Source organism: Eptesicus fuscus, chromosome 6 (genome assembly GCF_027574615.1).
Source record: "Eptesicus fuscus isolate TK198812 chromosome 6, DD_ASM_mEF_20220401, whole genome shotgun sequence".
NCBI lineage: Eukaryota > Metazoa > Chordata > Mammalia > Chiroptera > Vespertilionidae > Eptesicus > Eptesicus fuscus.
The window spans coordinates 7,235,049-7,257,623 of NC_072478.1; the positions used below are offsets into that span (position 1 = coordinate 7,235,049).

General features: G+C 48.4%; 1 protein-coding gene across 2 annotated transcripts; it reads right to left on the minus strand.

The window, feature by feature from the left end:
- Positions 1–4,156: 4,156 nt before the first annotated feature.
- ARF1 (ADP ribosylation factor 1) lies at positions 4,157–22,456 on the minus strand. Of its 2 annotated transcripts, none has more exons than XM_008151411.3 (5): positions 22,357–22,456; positions 6,016–6,200; positions 5,821–5,931; positions 5,620–5,744; positions 4,157–5,491 (listed from the first exon to the last, which is right to left on the minus strand). In XM_008151411.3, the coding sequence occupies exons 2-5, from the start codon at positions 6,161–6,163 to the stop codon at positions 5,330–5,332; spliced, it is 546 nt and encodes a 181-aa protein (XP_008149633.2). In that variant the 5' UTR covers positions 6,164–6,200; positions 22,357–22,456; the 3' UTR covers positions 4,157–5,329. The 2 variants fall into 2 exon arrangements, with proteins under 2 accessions (XP_008149633.2, XP_054573134.1); XM_054717159.1 differs by lacking the exon at positions 22,357–22,456 and adding an exon at positions 22,234–22,342.
- Positions 22,457–22,575: the final 119 nt, after the last annotated feature.

Genomic DNA, 22,575 nt, shown 5'->3' on the forward strand with positions numbered 1-22,575 from the left:
CCAGGGAGACACCTAGCAACAGTGTCTGTACTCACTGTTCAGGGCCAAATTATTCATGACACTATTGGAGATGGTAGGGCTGTGCCTGTGGGTGCAGTGGGGGGAAGAGGCCAAGTATTGCACAGAAAAGTGGATTTGTGCCAGGAGCAGGATAGGGGTCAGTGCTGGGAAGTTACTAAGAGTACTTACCTAATGGGGGTTCTGGTTAAATCCATCTAGCAGGACTGCTATTGAAGGCAAGCAGGCGATCAGACTTCCACTGGGAATGAGGAACCCAACTAGATATGGAAGGTGGGGGGTCTTGCCAGAACTGGAGGTGTAAAGATGGACCTAGAGGCCCAATGCCTGGTGGGAGAGCTCTGAGGAGCCTGAGAGGGGTTAAGCAGAGTCTCATCTGCACTCCATCCATTAGGGTGGTGGTGGTGGCGGGGCCTCAGCTCCTTCCATGCCTCTTCTGTCCCTCCTTATCCAGTCAACTCGCTCTAAAATGCCATCAATGCTGATTACCCCAATATCCAGAGTACAGATGGGTCTTCCCCACGTGGTAATGTGGGTTTGGGAGAGCAGACTTGGAGCTGATCCTGCGGCTCCCCAGCACCTTTGCGCCCCTCAACTGGCATCTAGCCCTTGTCAGACATGGCAGTACCGCCTCTGGACCCACCACAGCTGCCCAGTGAGGTCCCATGCCTCCCACCACAAGCTTTCCAGCACGGCAGAGCTGCTGTCCCTCACTAGAGGCCCCTGAGCTTGTGCAGGCAAGTGTGGAGCTCCCACATGGGGGAACTGAGGCTTAAACTTGACTTAGTGGTAGTGTACTACAAGGCTGGGGTTCAAACCCTGTTGAATCCCACTGTGGAGGCCCCCTAGTCCCGAAAGCTAGTGAGGGAGTCAGAGGTGGGCCAGGGGAGCAGGTAGAGGCCTCTTCTTTGCCCAACCCACTGAGGACTTGCAGGCCACGTAAGCAGGGTACACACTAGGGCAGTGTCCTGTAAAAGAACCCAAAGAAATGACAACCCAGGGAACGCCCTATTGCATGTCTGCAGCCACCCTACTGAACGGGCCCTGCATTCATTATTCCATTGTCACCGAGTTGGGTCTGCGACAGGCTGTGGTGACAGGTGGGACGCATTTGTCCAATGACCAGCTGGTGGAGCCTTCGCCAGCACCGGGGCAGGAGGGGGCAGAGGTTCTCTGCGGCGTTGCATGCTGAGACCACAGCTGGGTCCCAGCCATGGCCACTCCCTGGTTCCCACAGCTGCAGACATGATGGCGGGAACCTCGGTGCGGCTGGAGACTCATCTCCCCAAAGTTTCCTCCAGGGCACCTATCTGTGGGCCCCGGTACACGGCGCTTATCGCGACAGTGACTTCCGGGCGCCGCCCCTGGGTCCTTGCGTCGCCACACAATAGGGCTTCTAATAGTAGCTGTCCAGCCACTTGGGTCCAGCTTCTGCCCTTTCCGGGTTCAGGCGAGGGCGGGGCAGTGTTCAGGCACGTGGGTTCGAAGCCAGAGCCCAGCAGCACAGGCGCGCCACACCATGATGCGGGACACGGACGCCAAGGCCAGGAAACCCAGAGGCGACGGGCGGCCTGGAACCATGTTTGGTTCCAGCCTAAGCTGCAAACGTGTGTGTGTGTGTGTGTGTGTGTGTGTGTGTGTGTGTGTGTGTGTGTACTTCGTGGGTGAGCCCGAGTGGAGGAGGTCGGGGGTGCGTACCCACTCGTGGGCCGAGGACTGGCCTGTTCCCGCAGGCAACTCGCTGATGGCGGCAGTGGGCCGCGACCTCACCTGGTAAGCTAAGGGCGGACAGCGCTGCGCTGTGCTGAACCGGGAAGGGTGGGGAGGACGGGAGGGCGGGCCTAGGTAAGGCCCACTGCCCGACACTCGCGCGCCTCCACTGTGAAAAAGCCGCCTACCGGCCTGAGCAAGGTGAGGGGCGGCTTCCTCGAGGTGCGAGTGGGATGGGGTAAACTACACGGTCGCAAAGGAAGTGACCGCGGGGGGGAGGGGGGAGTGGACCAGCTTCTGGCCTGGGGAGCTACAGGTGCAGAGTGGGGGCCCTAACGAAGGGCAGGGGGCTCGGCCTTATCAGCCCAGGTGGAAGCTGGTATTGGCAAGGAAGACCTGGGGGGAGTAGGGGGGTGTGTGTGGAGGGGTGGGCGAGAATGTCTCACCCGTGTCCCCCCTGTCCGCAATGGCATTGTCCCGAAAACGAGGCAGCTAAGAACCAGAGGCCTGAGAAGGTGGAACTGGGGTGGAAGGGCTGGCTGGGGGTACAGGACTCAGGGCTCTCAGCAGGCCTGCTGACTTCCTCTTGGGCTAAGTGATGTTCCTGTCTCTGGCCCCTTTTTCTTCTGGGGAGTCTCTTTAAGTTGTGAGCCTGGGCCATCACAGGACTGCCCATTGGAGTCCAGGTAGCCCCAAGTGCATGGGGCCACCTGCTGTGGAGGCCACTTGAGGGGTGCAGGAGGAGGTATTATCTGGCGAATGTGCTGGAAGGGACCATGAAAAGGCCCCACAAATTTTCTGCCTAGATGGGAAGGCCCCTATTGGAGCTGCCCATTATGCCAGTCGCTGGCCACATATCGAACTGAGGAACTTCAATCTGAAATAGCCATATGTGGTCAGTGACTACTGTGGTCGCTGCTGGCACTGTGTGCCTGCCTCACAGCCCTGAGAATCACAAGAGCAGGGAAAAGAAAAAGCAGCACAAGAACGAGGAGAAAAACAGCACAGGACCAAGGTAAGCTTCCTTGATGTCCCTGGCTCCTGCCAAGTAGGAGCAGCAACTCAGCCTGTGGGGCTGGGCCAGGTGGTAGGCAGTTCCTCATACACCCCAGGGCTTGCCACCACAGGCACTGCTCTGCCTCCTTGCCCTGTTGTAAGAGAAGGCGAGGGCATGACAGCGACTAAGGCCCAGCCCACCAGGACCCTCTCACCCTAGGCAGGCCCTGTCCTCAGTGAAGCCTTTGAGCATGTGCCCTACCAGGCCCCTGTAAGCAGGCAAGGTATCTAGATGAGGTGTGACCCCAGGCCCATCAGGGGAGTACAAACCTGCCCAGGAGAGAGAGGTCCACCTGCTTTAGGCTCCAGTTAGTGCTACTTCTATTTTTCTTTGTGTTGACTCATTCTTTGTACTTAAATAAACTTTTAAGTTGAAGTGTCCTAATAGAAAGTGATGTGTGATGTGTCAGATGCCTTGGATTCCAGCAGTACCACCTAAGGTCTCACTAGGTAGGGGACTCCCTAGTTGGTGGTGGTGGGCAGAAATTGCTCACCTGCAGGTGGGCCTTTCTGAGGTGGAAGAGTGCAGGGGGAGAAGGCAGTCAGAACAAGGTTGCTTATAATTGGTGGATGGGGGGTGAAGGTGATTTTATACTTGGAGACACCCTTGTTCCTCAGGTACCTAGAGATCTGCTACCCTGTTCCATGAATCTGCTCTGCTTCTCCCAGGCAGATCTCCAGGTACACCTCCCCTACCCCGCCTCCAGCTCCTCTGCTGGGAGATGTGCCTGCAGCCATTCACCACCTCATCCACACAAGAAATGAAAATTTACAATAAATCACATTGGAGTAAAGACAAAATCCAGGCTGGATTATGAAATATATTCAATTTTGCTTCTGATTTTTTAAAGAACTAAAAAGGAAAGATGATTCTGTCTTCAGAGCCCTGGCCCTGATTATCAACATGTTAGTGAGACTAGATAACAGGGCAGAGGGCTGGGCCCCACACAGGGCTGGATGGCTCTGGGGGAAGGACACCTGGAACTTGGATTGGGCAGGTACCAGGGAGCCCAGAAGGGTCAAAGGGATAGCCCCCAAGGAGAGGGTAGGGGGCCCACAGCACCCAAATGGGCAGAGATGTGCACCACGGCAAAGGCTCTGGGAGCAACGATAAGGAACTAAACCACCGTAGGTGATCCCAGGCCCTGGCCTCTTAGGCATACCCCACATGGGGATCTTCTTGGCCCAAGACTAGACCAGGACTGGGGACTGGACTGCCAGTGGAGACAGACCAATGACAAAGCCCCCCAGGAGTGCTGGCAAGAAACTGGTCTGGAGTGGATCAGGAGTTGGTCACATTCCCTAAGCCATCCCTGCCTGTGTCCCAGGAGGCAGCCTTGGTCAGTGGCACCCAAGCACTGGAAAGCCATGAAATAGTTAAGAGATTTTATTCTAATAGCTATAATTACAGTGCTTGTTTGTCGAAATGAAAACTGAAAACAAGTATACAAAACAGTTGATTACTAATCGTGTATTGAAAGCAGTAAGAGGTTCCACGACACCAGATAAACCAGTTCTGAGGTTTTCCCCAAGATAAATTTTAACAGCTCTAGTTTCTTCAGTGTTTTATCAAAATACAAAAGAAAAAAGTAGAGGTTGTTGTTTTATGTCAATCTGACCCTTGCAGGCTGAGGGAGTGAAAGCACATGTGGACGGGGGCTCTGAGGAGCTAGGCTCTAAGATGACCGGTCACCTGTCTGCGTTCCTACTGGTGAGACCCAGACAACCTGGAACAAGTATGTGTAGGGACCATGCAGGTCTCCTGTTCTGGCCAGAGTGGTCCCACCAAAGCACCTATGCTGACCCACACTGACCGAAGGGAAGGCTGGGGTCCTTCCAAGGGGTCTGAGTGGTGGCCGCAGCCCCCAGCCCAGCCCCATAGGCAGTGGTGTAAGCACAGGTACAAGCATGAATGCTATGGGATGCAGATGACCCAGCGAGACAAAGCCAATCAGGGACCGTAAGTGACCATGCAGAATGTATTGTGGCTGGTTCTGCCCACTGCACGCTCCAGATGGGAGACAGACCACAGGCAGACTGGACTCAAGCCATTACTGCAGAACCTACACTAGGCACATTTCTCCCTTCTCTGTGTTAAATTGTCTCCTTACCTTATATTTATATTATAAAAAATGTACTGAGTTTGGGTTAAAAACCAACCACCAAAATGGATCTCAATACAGATTTAAAGTCCAGAGGAGGAGCGTTGAGGTGATCTCACAGCAGCTCCTAGAGGCCCCGCCCCGGGTGCCTAAAATCCCTTCTCAGTACTAAACAGTGGGTTGATTCTTTTTTTTTTTTTTACAATAAAAAAAGCTGAGTAATATTGCATAGGAGTACCAGAAACTGCCTCATTGGAAACAAGAACTATTTACATTAAATAAAAACCCGGTTGCAGGCTGCGTCTGCACATGTACAGCATGATGAAGCACACTGAGACCGACCATGGAGACAGCTTCTGGCACTCACACCACAGGGGCACATCTGCCACATGAGAGGAAAGCAAGGGTGAAGGAGGAAGTGAGAGGGAAGGGAGGAGTTTGGCTCACTTCTGGTTCTGGAGCTGATTAAACAGCCAGTCCAGTCCCTCATAGAGCCCGTCCCCACTGGTGGCACAGGTAGCCTGAATGTACCAGTTCCTGTGGCGCAGAGAGTGGAGGCCCAGCTTGTCCGTGATCTCAGCTGCGTTCATGGCATTGGGGAGGTCCTGGTGGGAAGGGCAGGTGGCATGGCAGCCATGGATCATCAGGAAGACTGGGATCCCTCCCCACCTGACCTGTGATCCCTTCATACCCCCCGCCCCTTGGGGTGGCTCAGTCACATATAAGTGCGTACCTGCTTGTTTGCGAACACGAGCAGGACAGCATCCCTGAGCTCATCCTCCGCCAGCATCCGCATAAGCTCCTCTCGAGCCTCATTCACACGCTCTCGGTCATTGCTGTCAACCACAAAGATGAGACCTGCCGAGGAGCAGGTGTCAACGAAGGTGCTGAGGACACCCAACCTCTCCCACAGGCCATGGCCCCCAGCCCTCACCTTGTGTGTTCTGGAAGTAGTGGCGCCACAGAGGCCGGATCTTGTCCTGGCCACCCACGTCCCACACAGTGAAGCTGATGTTCTTATATTCCACAGTTTCCACGTTGAAACCTGCAGGAGCAAGGCCCAGTGTGAGCCACCCCCCACCAGCCATTCCAGCCACCTCCCCAACCCCCCATGGCCTGGCTTCCTCACCTATGGTGGGGATGGTGGTCACGATCTCACCCAGCTTCAGTTTGTACAGGATGGTGGTCTTCCCCGCAGCGTCCAGGCCCACCATGAGAATGCGCATTTCTTTTTTGCCAAAAAGGCCCTTGAAGAGGTTTGCAAAGATATTCCCCATGCTGTAGACTGGAGGGAGAGACACTGGCCAGAGAAACCTGGAGAGACAAGAAAGGGGTCCCTGAGTCTCTTTCTATGCAACCCAGGGTTTAAGCACAGGAGACAACCTACCCTCCCACCATGAATGGAGAGACAAACATCCTGCTTCCTCATGAAAACTCACAGGACAGGAACTAAAGAAATTCCAGTTCCCAAGCTACAGAACAATAAAAAAAGTTTTGTCTGCTGGGCAAGCCCCCTTTCACACCCCCTGCCACCCCTCCCCCCCGCCCCCGCACCAATCACCCTTAGAAGGCAGAGTCTGGGAATCTTAGGAACAGGGCTGACCCTTACCACCCGACATCCATGGCTTTCAAAGGAATGCTAGACTCTCTCTAATCTTTTCAAGGGGTCAGAAACAACTGAACCAAGGCCCCATAGTGTCCCTCAGTTGACCCACCAAGCCCCAGTGAAAGATGGACCAGGCTCAAGATGATGAATGCATGGGGAGCTAGGCTCCCCTCTCCCGGAACGAAGCAGAAGCCAACCTTTCCCAACACACTGAGAGCTCAGCACTCACCCAGCAGCAGGCGAGACATGGGGACCACACCTGGGCACTGAGTCCAAGGCACAGCAAGGGCCCCAGGGTAGCATGTCAAGGGGGGCTCTTTCCCAACAGTGGAGGTCACCCCTGTCCCAGAGAGGAGGAGGCCCGGCCCAAGTGGTGTGGCAACACACTTATTTGAGAACATTCGTGCCATGTCCAGGCCACACTCACCCCAGGCTCCCCTCACATCATCCAGTCAACTACTACCCAAGGTCAGAAAGCAGGCAGAAAGGCCCAGGAAGCTATAGGCCAGGAAGAGTAGGCTCTGAGTCCCAGATGGCCCCTCCATGCTGCACCACTGTTACTCTTCAACTTTTAAAAAATATATATTTTTTTATTGATTTCAGAGAGGAAAGGAGAGGGAGAGATAGAAACATCAATGATGAGAGAGAATCACTGATTGTCTGCCTCCTGCATGGCCCCCACTGGGGATCAAGCCCGCAACCCAGGCACATGCCCCCGACCGGAATTGAACCCGGGACCCTTCAGTCCACAGGCCAATGCTCTATCCACTGAGCCAAACCAGCTACTCTTCAACTTTTATTCTAAACAAGAAAAAAACTGTCACTTTCTCAAATGCTGATGCGCCTGCCCCCAGAAGTAACCAAGAGTTCCCAGTCTTTGAACAAACACTGCTGAGGTCAGAGGCCAGTGAAAGACATCATATGGGCCTAGCACAGGCATACCCCACTGTATGGGACATGTCCAGACCCTCACAGCCCCATGTCACTTCTGATGAAAGGCTCAGGTGGAGTCACGGGGTCTTCTCTATTCTAAATTCTCTCCACTTGAGCACTGAGTGACAATGTACACACCCAGCTCCTCATCAAACACCCACCCTCTCAGGTTTCAGCACCTTGACATTTCCTGGCTGAACTGCCATGACAACTGTCAAATGGAGCTTTTCTAATCTAGTCATTCCTCCCAGCTGTTAGCATTCTGCTGTAAGAAACCACCTTTCCTTCTCCAAGTATCTACATGAACACAAACTCACATATTCCTATTTCACTCAATGGGTCAGCTGCCCCACTGTGAATGTGTTGCTCCAATGGTCCCAGACATGCCCAGTAGAGCTCTTTCCAGTGTACTTTTGACAGTTTTTAAAAATATATATATTTTTATTGATTTCAAAGAGGGAGAGATAGAAACATCAAAGATGAGAATCACTGAATGGCTGCTTCCTGCAACACCCCTCTCCCTTTACCACTGGGGATCCAGCTGGAAACCTAGGCATGTGCCCTGACCAGGAATCGAACTGTAACCTCCTGGTTCACAGGTCAACACTCAACCATGGAATCAGTCGGGGGCTTTTGACATTTTAAAATTCTTTTTGTTTTGAACAATATTACCTATTCAAAAAATTCAATTTTTAAAGTTTAAAAATATATTTACTGTAACATTTCCTTTTCTGCAAATAGCAAGTTTTCTTCCTATCTCCCTATAAGGAGTCCCCACGGAAGAGACCGAAATAAACAAGGAATTTGGAGAGAGGCAAGACAGAACGCAGAGACTATTTAAAAGGAAAACAAACAAAACCCTAACCCCCACACAGCCTCCCAGTGTTAACAAGGTGGGTATGTGCTACCTGAAAAACAACAGGGTGCTAACACAGGGAGCAGCAGTGCAGACAAAGTGAAAAATCCACAAAAAAACATGGGTAAGAAGGGGAAAACTGGGAGAGTTTGAAAGGTTAACATCTACTTGGGCATGCTGATGACTTTTTAGATATAATACCAAACACATGATCTAGAAATAAGTGATAAGCTGGACTTTGTTAAAATTGAAAGCTTCTACTCTGGGAAAGACACTGTTAGGAGAAAGAGAAAACATTTGCAAAAGACACATCTAATAAAGGAATATGCATCCCAAACACAGGAAAACTAGTTAAAACCCAATAATAAGAAAACAACCTGATTTAAAAATAAGTAAAATACTTTTTAAAAAAATAAATCATTGATTGGCTGCCTCCGCATGCCCCACACTGGGGATTGAACCTGCAATTCAGGCATGTACCCTTGACCAGAATCGAACCTGGGACCCTTCAGTCCGCAGGCTGATGCTCTTTCCACTGAGCCCAACTGGCTAGGGCTGGGTCAAAGACTTTTTATGACAGTTTTTGTGAAGAAAATACTTTATCATTGAAACAAGCAAAGAAGATGTACACAGAAGGCAAGTGAGCCATGAAAAGATGCTCCACATCATCTGACCTCAGGGAAACACAAATACACACCTACCAGCATGGTCAACATCCAGAACACTGACAGGAGCTGGTGGGAATGCAAATTGGTGCATCCACTTTGGAAGGTTTCTTACAAAACTAAACATACTCTTACAAGCAGCTGTGCTCCTTGGTATTAACTCAAAGGAGTTGAAAGCTTATGTCGACACAAAAATCTGCACACAGATGTTTACAGCAGCTTTATTCATAATTGCTAAAACTTGGGAGCAACCAAGATGTCCTTTAGTAAGTGAACAAATAAAGTGTGCTACAACCATATGATGGAATATTATTCGGCACTACAAAGAAATCAGCTATCACAAGCCATCAAAAGATATGGAGGAAACCTGGTATATTACTAAGTGAAGGGAGCCAATTGGGGTAGGCCACATACTGTACAATCCAATTATCTGACATTCTGGAAAAGGCAAAAACGAGGAGGCAGTAAAAAGATCAGTGGTTGCCAGGGGTTGGTGGGGAGGGATGAATTGTTGGAGCACAGATGATTTTCAGGGCTGTGAAGCTACTCTGTATGATGCTGCAATGGTGGTTACTCTGGTGGGAGATGCTCATAGTGGGGATTTCCCATACCATGTGTGTATGGGAAATCTCTGTACCTTCTCCTCAATTTTGCTATGAACCTAAAACTGCTCCCTTAAAAAAAAAAAAAATCAACATCTGACTAAGATTGAAACAAACCCATTCACTCAAAGCAGACTAAATTCCAGAACACAAAGGGTCAAAGAACTTTAAACTTAGCACCCAGAGATCAGAAAGCAGCAGTACTGCTTACAGTAGATCAGAAAACTACTAACACCAGACAAAGTATGAAGTAGATATAAGGCAGAGCAAAAGTCAGGTGAGAAATGCCAAGTGGCCCCAGGCCTGAGCAGCAGTCAGCCCAACCATTACTACCTACATGGTTTGAACATGGGCTTGGCAATTCCAGGGGAATTGGGAAAAAATAATGACAGGTACATAGAAAAAAAATCCAAAGATAAAAACGAACAAAAGGAGGTCATTTTAGGATTTCCCGTGGGAAAACATAAGACAGTCACCTCTTAGCTCAACAGTGTACAATATTTACTTAGTCACAATAGTTACTGTTATTTGCTAAGGCCAGAACTTGTGGTATGAAGGGCCCAACCTCACCATCCAAACAGACACACTCATATGGAGGAACAGCCAAATGATCAAAGGGGCTATTCCTGAGAAGCAGGATAGAGGACTGCTATTTATGCTTGTTTTATTGTTCAAGTATCCCCTTCACACCCTAGCCAGTTTGGCTCAGTGGATAGAGCATCAGCCTGCAGACCAAAAGGTCCCGGGTTCGATTCTGATTCAAGGGCACGTACCTTGGTTGCAGGTTCCTCCCGGCCTGGGCTCTGGTCAGGGCCCGTACAGGAAGCAACCAATTGATGTGTTTCGCTCACATCGATGTTTCTCTCTCTCTTCTCCTCTCCCTAAAAATCAATGGAAAATATCCTTGGGTGAGGATTAAAAAAAAAAAAAAAAAATCCCCTTCACAAAAACTGACCAAAAAACCCCTCTACTCACCAAGGGGTTAAAAGGTTATCTGTATCCTCCCCAACTAGGGCAGAGGGAACATCTCCAGGTAAAACCCCCTCACCTGGGTGTGGCCTCTGTATGCATAGTCCCTACCTCTACCCCCTGGTCTTTATCTGAGTCCTGATTATCAGCATGGTCCCCATCCGCTTCACTCTGTTTTTAAACAGATCAAAGTCATGTAGCCTCATAGAGGGAAGTCACACTTGGTGGTAGAACCAGGATGGGGATGAGCACCAAGTCTCAAGATTTAAGATACTATGATACACAGCGTTTTGTCTCTCCCCACTACAAGCATCTGTACCCACCCTGCACCTGGTCCAGGAATCCTGGTGGCATCCTGGTGGCTTCCTGGACTGTGCCCTCAGCACCGTTTACTGCTTTGTCAGCGGTCCCGACCTAACCCAGTATCTGTTATAACAGAAAAGTTCAACACTGGCCACCGGAGTTGTGCCATCCTCTTGGCACAGATTCCAACTTGTGGGGACGGGACACCCAGCCCAGGTGCTATTTCACCTTTTACTCTACCAGAATCTCCCACACTCAAGCAAAACCCGTTTTCAGGTTCATCGTAGTAGTGAGCAGAGAAGACACTGACTTTCTCAGCAGAACCCTTCCTCCTCACCTGAGTCTGCAAATGACCAATCTAGAAAATGCAAGAGTAACAGAGACCCTTCTCTGAGAGCAGACAGGACTTTTAGGGTAGCATTCCAGCATTAAAGCCTAGGATAGAACACAACTCCCACATGCAAAGATCTAAAGGCCAACAAGGCAAACGATGGGGCCTCCCTGGGGAAAACATCCATCCGACTCCAATAAACGACTGCTTTAAATGCTTTAGAGAAATAAGTGTACCTGTGCCCTCTACCTGGCCCTCTGCATCACCACCAAGCCTCCGTGGTTTCAGAAGAAGCAGAGGTAGCTCTGCTTCAGAATTTGCAATCAGACTTGTGCAACTTATCTCTGCAGAAGGAAAGTCTGACAGGTTTTCTGAAACCGTTAGAGCTGGTTTATGCAACAGAATCTCTTTAACAGCGAACACCTAGATGACCTAAATGGTTGGGATTGCTAGGAAGAAGACACCACCAATGCAGAGCATAGCTTGGGAAACTAAACAAAAAAAGTGTGACCCAGGGAGCCAGAAAGAGAGAACTGAACTACACTTTGTGCTGCAGATGGGATGAGCTGCATTGGTCTTCTCTGTAAATGGGAGTTAAGATGGACGAATCCCCTACTCAAATGAAAAGCTGGGGGATTTTTTTCTCTTTTTGCCTTTTTAAAGGTCATTGAGGTGTAAGTTACTAGGATAAAATAGTTCATCTGTTTTAGTATGAGAAAAATTAACAAAGTGAAAATTCCGGAGAAACTGATATACATTACAAAACATTCTCTTTAAAGAGTTTTGTGAATGGGCAACTGCCTCTGGCAGTCACATATGTACTTAGAGTATCCATCATTCAAAAGCCCAATTCATCCCTGACACATAGAATTTAAATTTAAAGGCGGACTTCTACTTTTACAGGCTGCAAACTGCTTTTTTGTGTATCACCTTGGGACTCTTATACACCAGCGAAATAAAAGCCTCAAGCTATTAACTCTGCCTGTTAGTCCAACATTCAATTTCTGTAGCTTTGCCGTTTTTCCTTTGTAAAAACTAGTGTTAAGAGGAAAACTGAATGTGTCAATACTAGTGATAAGAAGGTATACCTCACAGGCTTAATACAACTGTGTCAAAGATATGCATTAACAACAGGCTCAGAACACCATTCAGCCTGAGACACTCAGTGGATCTAAAGAAGTTGAGAGAACTTTCTTTTCTTCCCCTTCAAATATAATTGATATACACACTGTATTTATTCCAGGTGTACAACATGACTTGATATGTACATACATTGTGACATGATCACCATAAAAGTCTAGTTAGTTAACACCCACTACTTCACACAATTAACATTTTTTTCTTGTGATGAGAACTTTTATTATCTACTCTCTGAAATACTTTCAAATGTATGATACACAGTACTGTTAGCTACAGTCAGCACCCTGTCTATTACTTAATTATCTTAAGACTGTAAGTTTTTACCTTTTGACCCACCCATTTCCCAACCCCAAACTTTCAATAAATAAAAGAACATGCAACAATATTTTAGAATTGTATCATTCTGATCTGCATCTAAAGGCGAGTTCAAGTTTTTGTCAGAACAAAATTTTCAGGATGTTTTGCAGGAACCAATCAAGCACAAGGGTGGCGCGGTACAAAGGAAGCCTCTATGCAAGATTCTGCCCCTTGTGACCCCCCACCCAAGGAAGGCCAGCATCCTTACACTGGAGGGTTGGTCTCTAATACATCCTTTGCATAGCATCTCCCACACCTGAAGGAGAGCATTACTTGTGAGGTCCAATTCTTAGGAGGAGCAACCAGTGAAATTCAATTTAGATCACTCTTTGCCAGCTTAAGATTCAAGGTAAAAATCCTTAAAGTGACAGCTAGAAATGAGTTTCATTCATGTATATTGACTTAGTCTACAGCAAGCATGTCAAACTCGTGGCCCATGGGCTGCATGCAACAAAATATTTTTGCGGCTATAATGGTATGTAAGAAACGTTTTAATAAAAACTTCATAACTTAATTTTTACAATATCCTGTTATACATGACTAGAGGCCTGGTGCATGAATTCGTGCATGGGTGGGGGTCCCTTGGCCTGGCAGGCAATCTGGGCGAGGGGGGGGGGCGGGGAGACACGGACCACGGGAGGTTGGCTGTGGGCGGGCACAGACCACCAGGGGGCAGCTCCTGCGTTGAGCGTCTGCCCCCTGGTGGTCAGTGCGTGGCATAGCTACCAGCCGGTTGTCCAGTAGTAAGGTTCGCTTAGGTTTTTATATATGTAGATTATTAATAACGAACTACAACATTCGCTAATGACTGATTACTATAATTGTGTTGCATTCATTTCCCTTACGCGCCTGCGCACTATTTCTTTCCACAAATACTAGCAGCGAATATTTTAGCAGCCAATTGTCATTAGTCTTGGACTGACTTGTTTGGTGTGCGCAACAGGATATATTTCGCTTTCCGAGAACAAGAAAAATAAGTTTATTTGCATTACACTTATTAATTTGTGCAGTTATTCAGTATCTGATGTTAATGTTTAAGAAAAAAATATTAATTTTAATATTAAAATATTTAATATTAAAAATGTTCTATTATTTTATGTTAACGATTACTCATTTATTTCAGTCCTTTGTATTCAGCATCTCTCTATAAAAATAAACCTATGTTTCTATGAAAATTGAAGCTTTTGTGTTTTTTTTTGCGGCCCATATAAACTTAAACCTTGTTTATTTGGCTTGTGTTAGCCTTTGAGTTTGACATGCTTGGTTCACAGTAACATGAATTGAACACCCAAGAGCCACTGTCACTATCTAAGTGAACAGGCACCCAGCAACCATAAGGCACATGTAAAAACAGCATAACTGCAATTAATCCTACTTACCACTACCTACAAAAGCATTTAATCGATGAGCATATTTATGTTTTGTAGTTCCCCTTGATTCTCAATCTTAAAGTTCTACTTATTATTAAACACTGGAAGCCCAGTACACGAAATTTGTGCACGGGTCAGGTCCCTAGCGGCTGCTGGCTGGGGCCTTCCTTCATTCCGCGCCACCCCCTGGTGGTCAGCGCACGTCATAGCGAGCAATCGAACTCCCGGTAGGTCAAAATCCAGAGGGAACACTTTGCATATTAGGCTTTTAGATATAGAGAGAAGATAATCATACTCAAAACAATTTACCAAACACACTTAATGACCTGAAACCTACAGCTGGAAGCAAATAACTAGATGGGCTAGCCCAAGTGAAAGTGAAACCAGGATGGAGGAGACCCACAGCTTGGAGCTAAGCCAGGAACCGCTCTCACAGCTCTGTGCACCTGTTCTGGTGCCAGACCCCTGCTTATCTGTATTTCCTCTCCCTGATTTGTCCCTGGGCTCCAGAACAATCCTACATTCCTGCCCCCTCCCCCCACGGCCATTAAGGCCGACTGAGTATTCTGGCCTGTGGAATGGGGCAGTGTCCAGGTCCTCTATTGTAAAGCCACCAGCACTCTAGATCCTAATGAGTAGGTCTACTCCGGAAGTAAGGGTGCAGATACCCTTTGTCTGACCCCAATTGCAGTTAAGTCTGAAGGACCTGTTTCTAGAAAAAAAAATGGAGAAAATTAATTTATGACTAAAATACAAAGCAGGGGCAACTCTAAAGCACCCAGACACCTGAAAGGTGTCCTACCATCAACTCCCTACTAATTTTGCAGGTTATTAGTGGTTCTTTGGATGTCAACTAGAGTTCTTCTGATCCATACCGTAGGAACCAGAGGACCAGCAGTTTGGGATCAGTCTGAAGTGCCTCAGAAAGTTGCTCCGGTGTGTTCTAACCCCAGCTGCAGTCCCAGTGCCCTTGCCATACCCATTTCTCCATGCTGTGCCCACCAGGTCCTTTGCTCAATCTCTGAAACTAAGCTCAAATGTTCCACAGGAGGGTCCTTTCATCTTTATTCTCAGCGCACCCTTGACACATTGCGGGGCTAACAGTCACCATACTCACAAAAGGAAAAGCTGTGTGAGGAGAACAGAGCTGGGCACACAGAGGCCAACAATATTCAGTGATCCAACTGACAGGTGGTGAAGGAGAGTGCAGCAACAAACGGTGTCTGTTCTTCCTCCCTCACCTGATGAGTAAGCTAGTTCTTAAGAGGCCTCTAGGTCAAGCAACATCAAAAGCTGCTTGAGAGTGACACTGGGACCCTCTCAATGCAGCTAAACAGCTTCAGCCCGACATGCACAGCCCCACACCCAACAGAGAGAAAGGGGGGCACACCACACAGTCCTGGGTTTCAGTTCTAATCGTGAGAACATGGAGAAAAGGATTCAGCATTCTGATTTTCCTTTGTTTCTGTCACTCCACTCCTTTAACCATGTGAGCATTGCAAACATACATAAGCCTCTGCAGACTCGATTCCGGTGCCTTCTCAAAGAGCCCACCCAGGCCCACCATGTGGACACAGGTCCTCTACCAACACTAGGGTGGAGCTCTAAGACCACTCTCCATACCCTTGAAGAAAAGAGAAACTGCAACCAGGAACCTGGGAACCCTTCTAAGCTTCAAAAATGGCAGGCAGTCCCTGAGGCTTTCTTGGCACAGGGGCTTTGGTGAGGGGGTATAAGCCAATCTCCAAAAATTGATTTTTGCCTTCAGGGAACTTTCATTTTGAAAACAGTATTTTAAAAATTGCAGCCCCACCTCTTTTTCTGAGGTCCAGGCTTCCAGGTGATCAGAAAAGGAAAGTGTAGCAGGGGGTTGAGAGCCTCGGTTAGATCCCTCCATCTCTGGGACAAGTCCCCTGCCAGACTTGCCACAGTGGCAGCCAATGCCAGCTCAAGAGCACACAGAGGTGCAGGGTTCAGGATGCCCTTTTCATCCTCCAAGAAAGAAGCTGCTCTTGCCTGAGAGGCCACTTGCCTGAGAAGCATCCTCTCAATGGGCTTCTTCCAACCTCTGGTCACACTTTAGACTAGTGGTTCCCAACATGAACACAGGGGACAATTTGATTTTTAAGGGGAGCAATTAAAGAATGAGTTTTTTGCATTTCTTATGGTTCTAGGGGCCTCATATATATTTATATTGTGACATATTCATGCATTTCAGTTCTGTTATATATTTTGAAACTTGCTATTTTTCCATATCACTTCATATTATTATTACTAGAGGCCCAGTGCATGAAATTCGTGCACTTGTGTGTGTGTGCGCGTGTGTGCGCGCGTGTCCCTCAGCCTGGCCTGCGCCCTCTCACAGTCTGGGAGCCCTGGGGGGATGTCTGACTGATGGCTTAGTGCTGCCACGGAGGTGGGAGAGGCTCCCGCCACCGCTGCTGTGCTTGCCAGCTGTGAGCCCAGCTCAGGGCTTCTGGCTGAGCAGCATTCCCTCTGTGGGAGCGCAGTGACCACCAGGGGGAAGCTCCTGCGTTTGATCGTCTGCCCCCTGGTGATCAGTGTGCATCATAGCGACCGGTTGTTCCGCAGTTCTGTCAATTTGCATGTTAGCCCTTTATTATATGATTTTTTTTTTATTTTTAACTTTTTTTTAGCGATTTCTTCCTTAGTACTTCAACTGTCCTTTTGTTCCCTTATTTTTCACTTTCATGGATGCCATGTTCTTTGGAAGCTTGTTTAGACCAAGTTAATGGCCTTTTAGGCTTCCTCCACATGAATAGGAGTTCACTTTTTGAATAATAAGAATTGTATGACACAGGTGGGGCATCAGGATTTTAGAGATGCTTAGGTTAGGCATGGCCAAAAAAGGGTTGGGAACCACTGCTTTAAACAGAAGCCCTAGTGTCAAGAGAAATCTCATTTACATGCCTGCTCACACTGGCCTCTCCTTAAAATCTCCCAGATCCCTGCCACTGTCCACTACACTCTGCATCTGGTACAATCACACCCCAACACTGCCTCTTCTCAGCCATTTACTCCCAGGGCAGTGTGGCCCCTAAAAATGCCCCATATTTCTATTCCCAGCTAGACCCCTCCCTTACCCTAGCTACCCCCATTCCTACCATCCCCTCCACACACAAATCTCTCCGTGAATTCTAACCCTCCAACATAAAGGACCCACCCTTCCTCACTTTAACACTGAGCAACTTTCTCCCAGTTTCTTAGAGATACCCACAATCCCTTTCTCCATCTCTCTCACCCCCAAATCTGTCTGCTTTACCAGCAAGCCCTGCCTCTCCCTTTGAAAGATGCATCCGCACCATCATGTGCCTGTGCCCTGGTACAGCCACCTCATCTCCTCTCTGGCATCTCAACAGCCTGTAGCTTCCACTCCACAAGGTGTAATACCAGCAAGAGGAGCCTGAAACACCACATGCTAATTCAGGGTCCCTACACAGGTCAGAATGGGCATTTCACAGCACCACCTCCACTGTCATGAAAGGAAGTTAGCAGACTACACAACCAACATCTGCTCTGATTGTAAAACACCCATTACATTGCCCAACTGTAATGTCATGGGGAAATGAAGGATAGTGACTTAGAATAAAACACATGCTTCAATACTGGGCACGACCACACCATCAGCTGAGGGAGGCTGTCCAAGAACCACGCAGGAGCCTGCTGCAATGCACACTGCCTGAGCCAGTACCTGTAGCTCAGGCACTAGGGGACTGTCCGTGAAGCAGAAAGAGAAAGCAACTCCTGGGAAGGCTCTGCAAAGAACAAAATATAAACCCCACTCCCTGATTTCCTGGAAAATTCAAAACATCTATTAAAACCATGCCAAAAACCGGAAATTGTTGTCTCTGTAGATAAAACAGAATTAGGTCTAAGATATGAAAGTCACCCAGAATGCATTCTTGCTGCTCTCACAAATTCCCCAAACACCCTTTCTGTGGAGCTAGCCCCTCTAAGGCCCACTGGAACACACCAGTAGACTTCCCTCCGGATCCTCAACCTTCTGCTTCTGGCAGGTCTCCAAAACCACTCCAGGGACTCTGCACTCACTGTTCCCCTGCCTAGAGGCTCCCTATTTCTCCCACAGATCCACAGGACCTCTGCTCCCTCACACCTCTTCTCTCCCCGCAACCCCCCATGCTTATTCCCTATCCTCCCGATAGGCCAAATTCACCGCCTGCCCCTTTCCTATGTCCTGCCTTCCCTTTTTGTTCATTGTATCTCCACCAGGCCCCACTCTGCCTGTGGGGTCTCCTCTATCCAGAACTCACCATTTTCCTCACACCTCTACCATCTTCCTCCACTGTGTACCTCCCTGGGCACCCAAAGGATTCACCATCAAGGAGAGAAGAAAAGAACTGTAAAAGAGCACTGAACTAGGGCCCTTACGGATTGAAAAGCAAAAATATTAATCATACATATCTACAAATATGCTTTCCCAAAATATTACCAGTCAGGAAAAACCTGTCAAGTCAACAATGAATTTCATGCTGGTTTAAAACTATACATGGGTGGTGCCGTCTGAACATTCCTTTGACGATCCAGTGAGATCAGGGCTGTGGGGACACTGTGACTACTCAGGGCAAAGGTGAGCATCTAATGTCCAGTACATGGCAGGGATGTGTGCACAGTCTGCTTCCTACACCTGCCCTTAGGTGCCTGCAACTGGTGACTCAATACATTTTCATTGAGCTCCCCAAGAATTGGCAAGATACTACATCACTTTGACAGAAGAGATGCTAGAAGCTATAATTATTTTAAGCAAAACTGACAAAAGATGCAGTATTTTAAATATAAATTAATGGATCCAATCCGTTAATTAGGCACTGCATACTCATCTACAGAGAAGAAACTTAAAAGACATCTTTTGTTCTGATTATCAAAATACTGGCACATCTAACTTTGCCTTCATTCCTACTCTTCATGAATGGGTCTAGACAAAAATCTTAAAATTGCTTTCTTGGCCATTTGTACCTAAGTTAAACTGATAGGGTACTGCAAAAACAATCCCGACATATAACACAAATGAAAGATGATGGCTATTTTACATTAAGACTTGCTAGCATCCCTTTGAGCAGCATTACTTATTAAACTCTGATTAAACATTAACTAACATTTCCAAAATGCACTGTATACATTAACTTCTGAAAACGTGCATGGGTCATACCTGAGCCTCCTATTAACTTATGCCCTATACTAACAGTCACCCTGTAGCCTCAGAGGTGCGTAAAAACACTTGAATCCTAAACAGAATCACTCCCAATTGCTGTGTGTGTAGTAAAATCTGTTCTTTTCCCTGTCTCTTCCCTTTCTGTTTACTGATGACAGGTTGCCAAGCTCTTGTGCCACTGTATGCAAAAACAAAACAAACAAACAAAACAACAGGAAAAAAACGGTCTTTTAAGGACAAGGAGGTAGGTTCCTACATCAGGCAGACTCACCATTCCTTCCAACTCATATAAACTATATTTTAAAGTGTTTCTAACACAAAAGGATAGAACCTAAGGATAAAGGAAATGAGCTGAGATGTTATATGTGACTTGAAATCAACCCCCCCACATACATACACTCACATATTCTCCAAGGTGTCCTTTACTTGCCAGTAGGAAGAGTATTCCCAACCCCACTAGTAGGTAAAAATCATTTCCAAAAGACCACTTCAGATGATGCTGGAAGGACATCTTAACACCATCCATTCCACGGAGGTGCAGACAGAGCACAAGAGATAAGTTCTTTTCTAATTTTAAGATCTGAAGTGAAACTTTTCATTCATGTTTCTCTCCCACCCACTTCTGACAGATGTGCATTTTATTTCCTTTCATTCTCCTAATTTTACAGAGGTTGGAAGCCAGTGGGAATGTTGATGGGACACGAATGGTATTGGCAAGCCCAACCTAGCTGGGATCTGAAACACTTGCTCAGTAAACTATCACAACGCTTAGGAAGACTGACCTTATGTGACCAAGAGCACATTTAAATGCATATGTCAAAGCAACATTCAATTTGGAAAAGCTGAAGAAAACTGATTCAACTCTCTCAAACCAAGTTAACATACTATTGATGAACTTGCACAGAGTTTTCTCCTTGGTTAGGTTTATTCCTGTGCCCATTTGACTCTGCATATCATCCCTGTGGCCAATACTCCACATCAAATTCCACTGAAATCTACAGATAAATCAAAATGTACCTTCTTATAATTTCAAGTACATTTGGTCTTGGTAGAGGCAGCTTAGCAGGTCTGAATGTTCTCTCCAAATTGTGCAAGAGGTAAAGCAAATAGCTAGACCACACAATGTAAAAACCAGAACTGTGAGAAGCACAGAACCAGTTTTTGCTTTCTACTAACTTTCTTAGTGGTGAACTAAAAAGCATGTGAGTCACCTATTATCCAAGCCAACTTTTAAAGTGTTTTTGAAGTAGTAATTCTGAATACCTGTATCTGAAGACAGCCCTCACAGGAAATAGCATGTTCCTAACACCCAAGTGAGAAGGATCTACTTTCGACAGGACATTCCTGAAGACAGTGACACCTGTGAGGAGGCACAGCTACATTCTGCCCATTATGGAGAGATAACTTTTATGAGAAGAAAGTAGCCCATTCTAAAAATGTGGCCAGATTTGTGATTAACATACACACATTCAATTACTCTTAACTTTGTACCCAACTAGCTAGTAGCACCATGCATTCAAGTTCTTACAGATTTGGCTACTCATGGAAGTTGCTCAAAACTCTGAGGACAACACAGTTAGATACTAGGAACTGCCCCAGCAAAGGGCCATAATGCACTTCAGCATCTCACACTCTTCCAGACACATAGCTGGAAAGGCAAGACCCATCATGTAAAATAGCTGGCAGCATAAAGTGCTGACCACTAGTTCTGAAACAAGAACTAGAGCTGAGCCAGGTCGGCATGGCTCAATGGTTGAGCGTTGACTTATGAATCAGGAGATTACGGTTGGATTCCCTGTCAGGGGCAATCAGGGCCCATGCTAGATTATGGACTCGATTATCAATGATTCTCTGTCACCATTGATGTTCCTATCTCTTTCTTCCTCTCTGAAATCAATAAAAGTATTAAAAAAGAAAAAAAAAAAACAGAGCTGACCACTGGGACACCAGTAGTGGCACCTTCTACACAACTCTCAACAGTGACTTCCCAAACCACTCCAAAGCGTTTGAATTCCCTCGTCTCCTGCCAATAACTTCTTGTGCAATTCCGCTCAATTCATTTAAGACAGCAACTTCGTATTTTGAGGAAATTTGGAGAGTGCCACCTAGCTAAGAAGTGCCATCTGAGTTGACTAGCTAATATTTTAAGTACTCTGTAATTAATTGGCAAGCCTTATTAACACAGCTACAATTTTACTGACCATAACCACCCGGACTGTGCAACAAGAAAGGGTGAAGGCATTCTGCTAGGGAGGCCATCGTTCCATGTATGGGTAGGTCAAATATTCACCAGCTCGGAGGAGTGTTCTCAACTCTGCCAACGGGGCCCAAGAAACAAGCTCGGCGTTGCAGCAAGCTTTGATAAAGGACCCTGCACAGGCGTTCTCATTCAGACCCTAGGACCTCGCCCCACAGCCGGGCCCAGGAACCCGGGCCCCACCCCGCCCCACCCCACCCGTCCCATCCCATCTTCGAAGCAAACAGGAACTGGGCTCAAACCCTGGTCATCGCGTGACCTTGGCCGCGTCCCGGGACAGAGGCCTCAGTTTCCTGGTCCTCTAAGCCCCGAAGCCGGAGGCGGAGCAGGAAACGGGGCTTCCAGGGAGCCCACGGCCGGGCCCGACTTCCGGGCGCCAGCCCCGACGGCTCCAGGAGGCTCGGGGCCGTGGCGGGGTCTAAGCGGGAGACTGACCGCCCCCTCCCCCCGGGCCCGATCTCAACGCGACCTCGCCTTGACCCCCAGCGAGTGACTGGCCCCGATCCCAACCCCCTCCCGGCCTCAACTAGACTTCCAGTCTAGCCCTACGCGCCCACCCCACCGCGCCTCGCTCCCAAGCTTGGCCTCGACCCCGGCCCCAGCCTGGCCTCGACCCTTACCGTCTGGGCTTCACCTCGCTCCCCAGCCCGGCCTCGCCTCGCTTCAGACTGGGCCCTCCCCGCGGCCCCGAGCCCTGCCTCACCTCGCTTCAGCCTCGGCCCCCACCACGGACCCGGTCCCCGGCCCAGCCTCGCCTCTGCCCTCACCGCGGCCCCCGGACCGGCGTCGGCCCTCCCTGCCCCGCCGCTCCAGCTGCGGTAGGCAGGGACTCGCGCGGCCTAGGTCAGCCCCCGGCCGCAGTTCGCGCCGGCCCACGGCCCCTGCCTCACCCTCGGCAGCCGCGGTGGTGCTGCTACTCCGAGCCAGGCGTTGGTTTCGCTCCCACAAGATGGCGGCTCTGACGGCAGCCACGTCAGTGCCTGCTGCCGCGGTGGGCGCTGGGGAATGGGGCAGGCCACCAGAGCCCCGCCCACGCCCCGCCGCGGCGCGCACGCGCAGAATCCAGGAGTGGGAGTGCTGTGTGGGGGCCAGCTGGGCGTGCGCGTCCC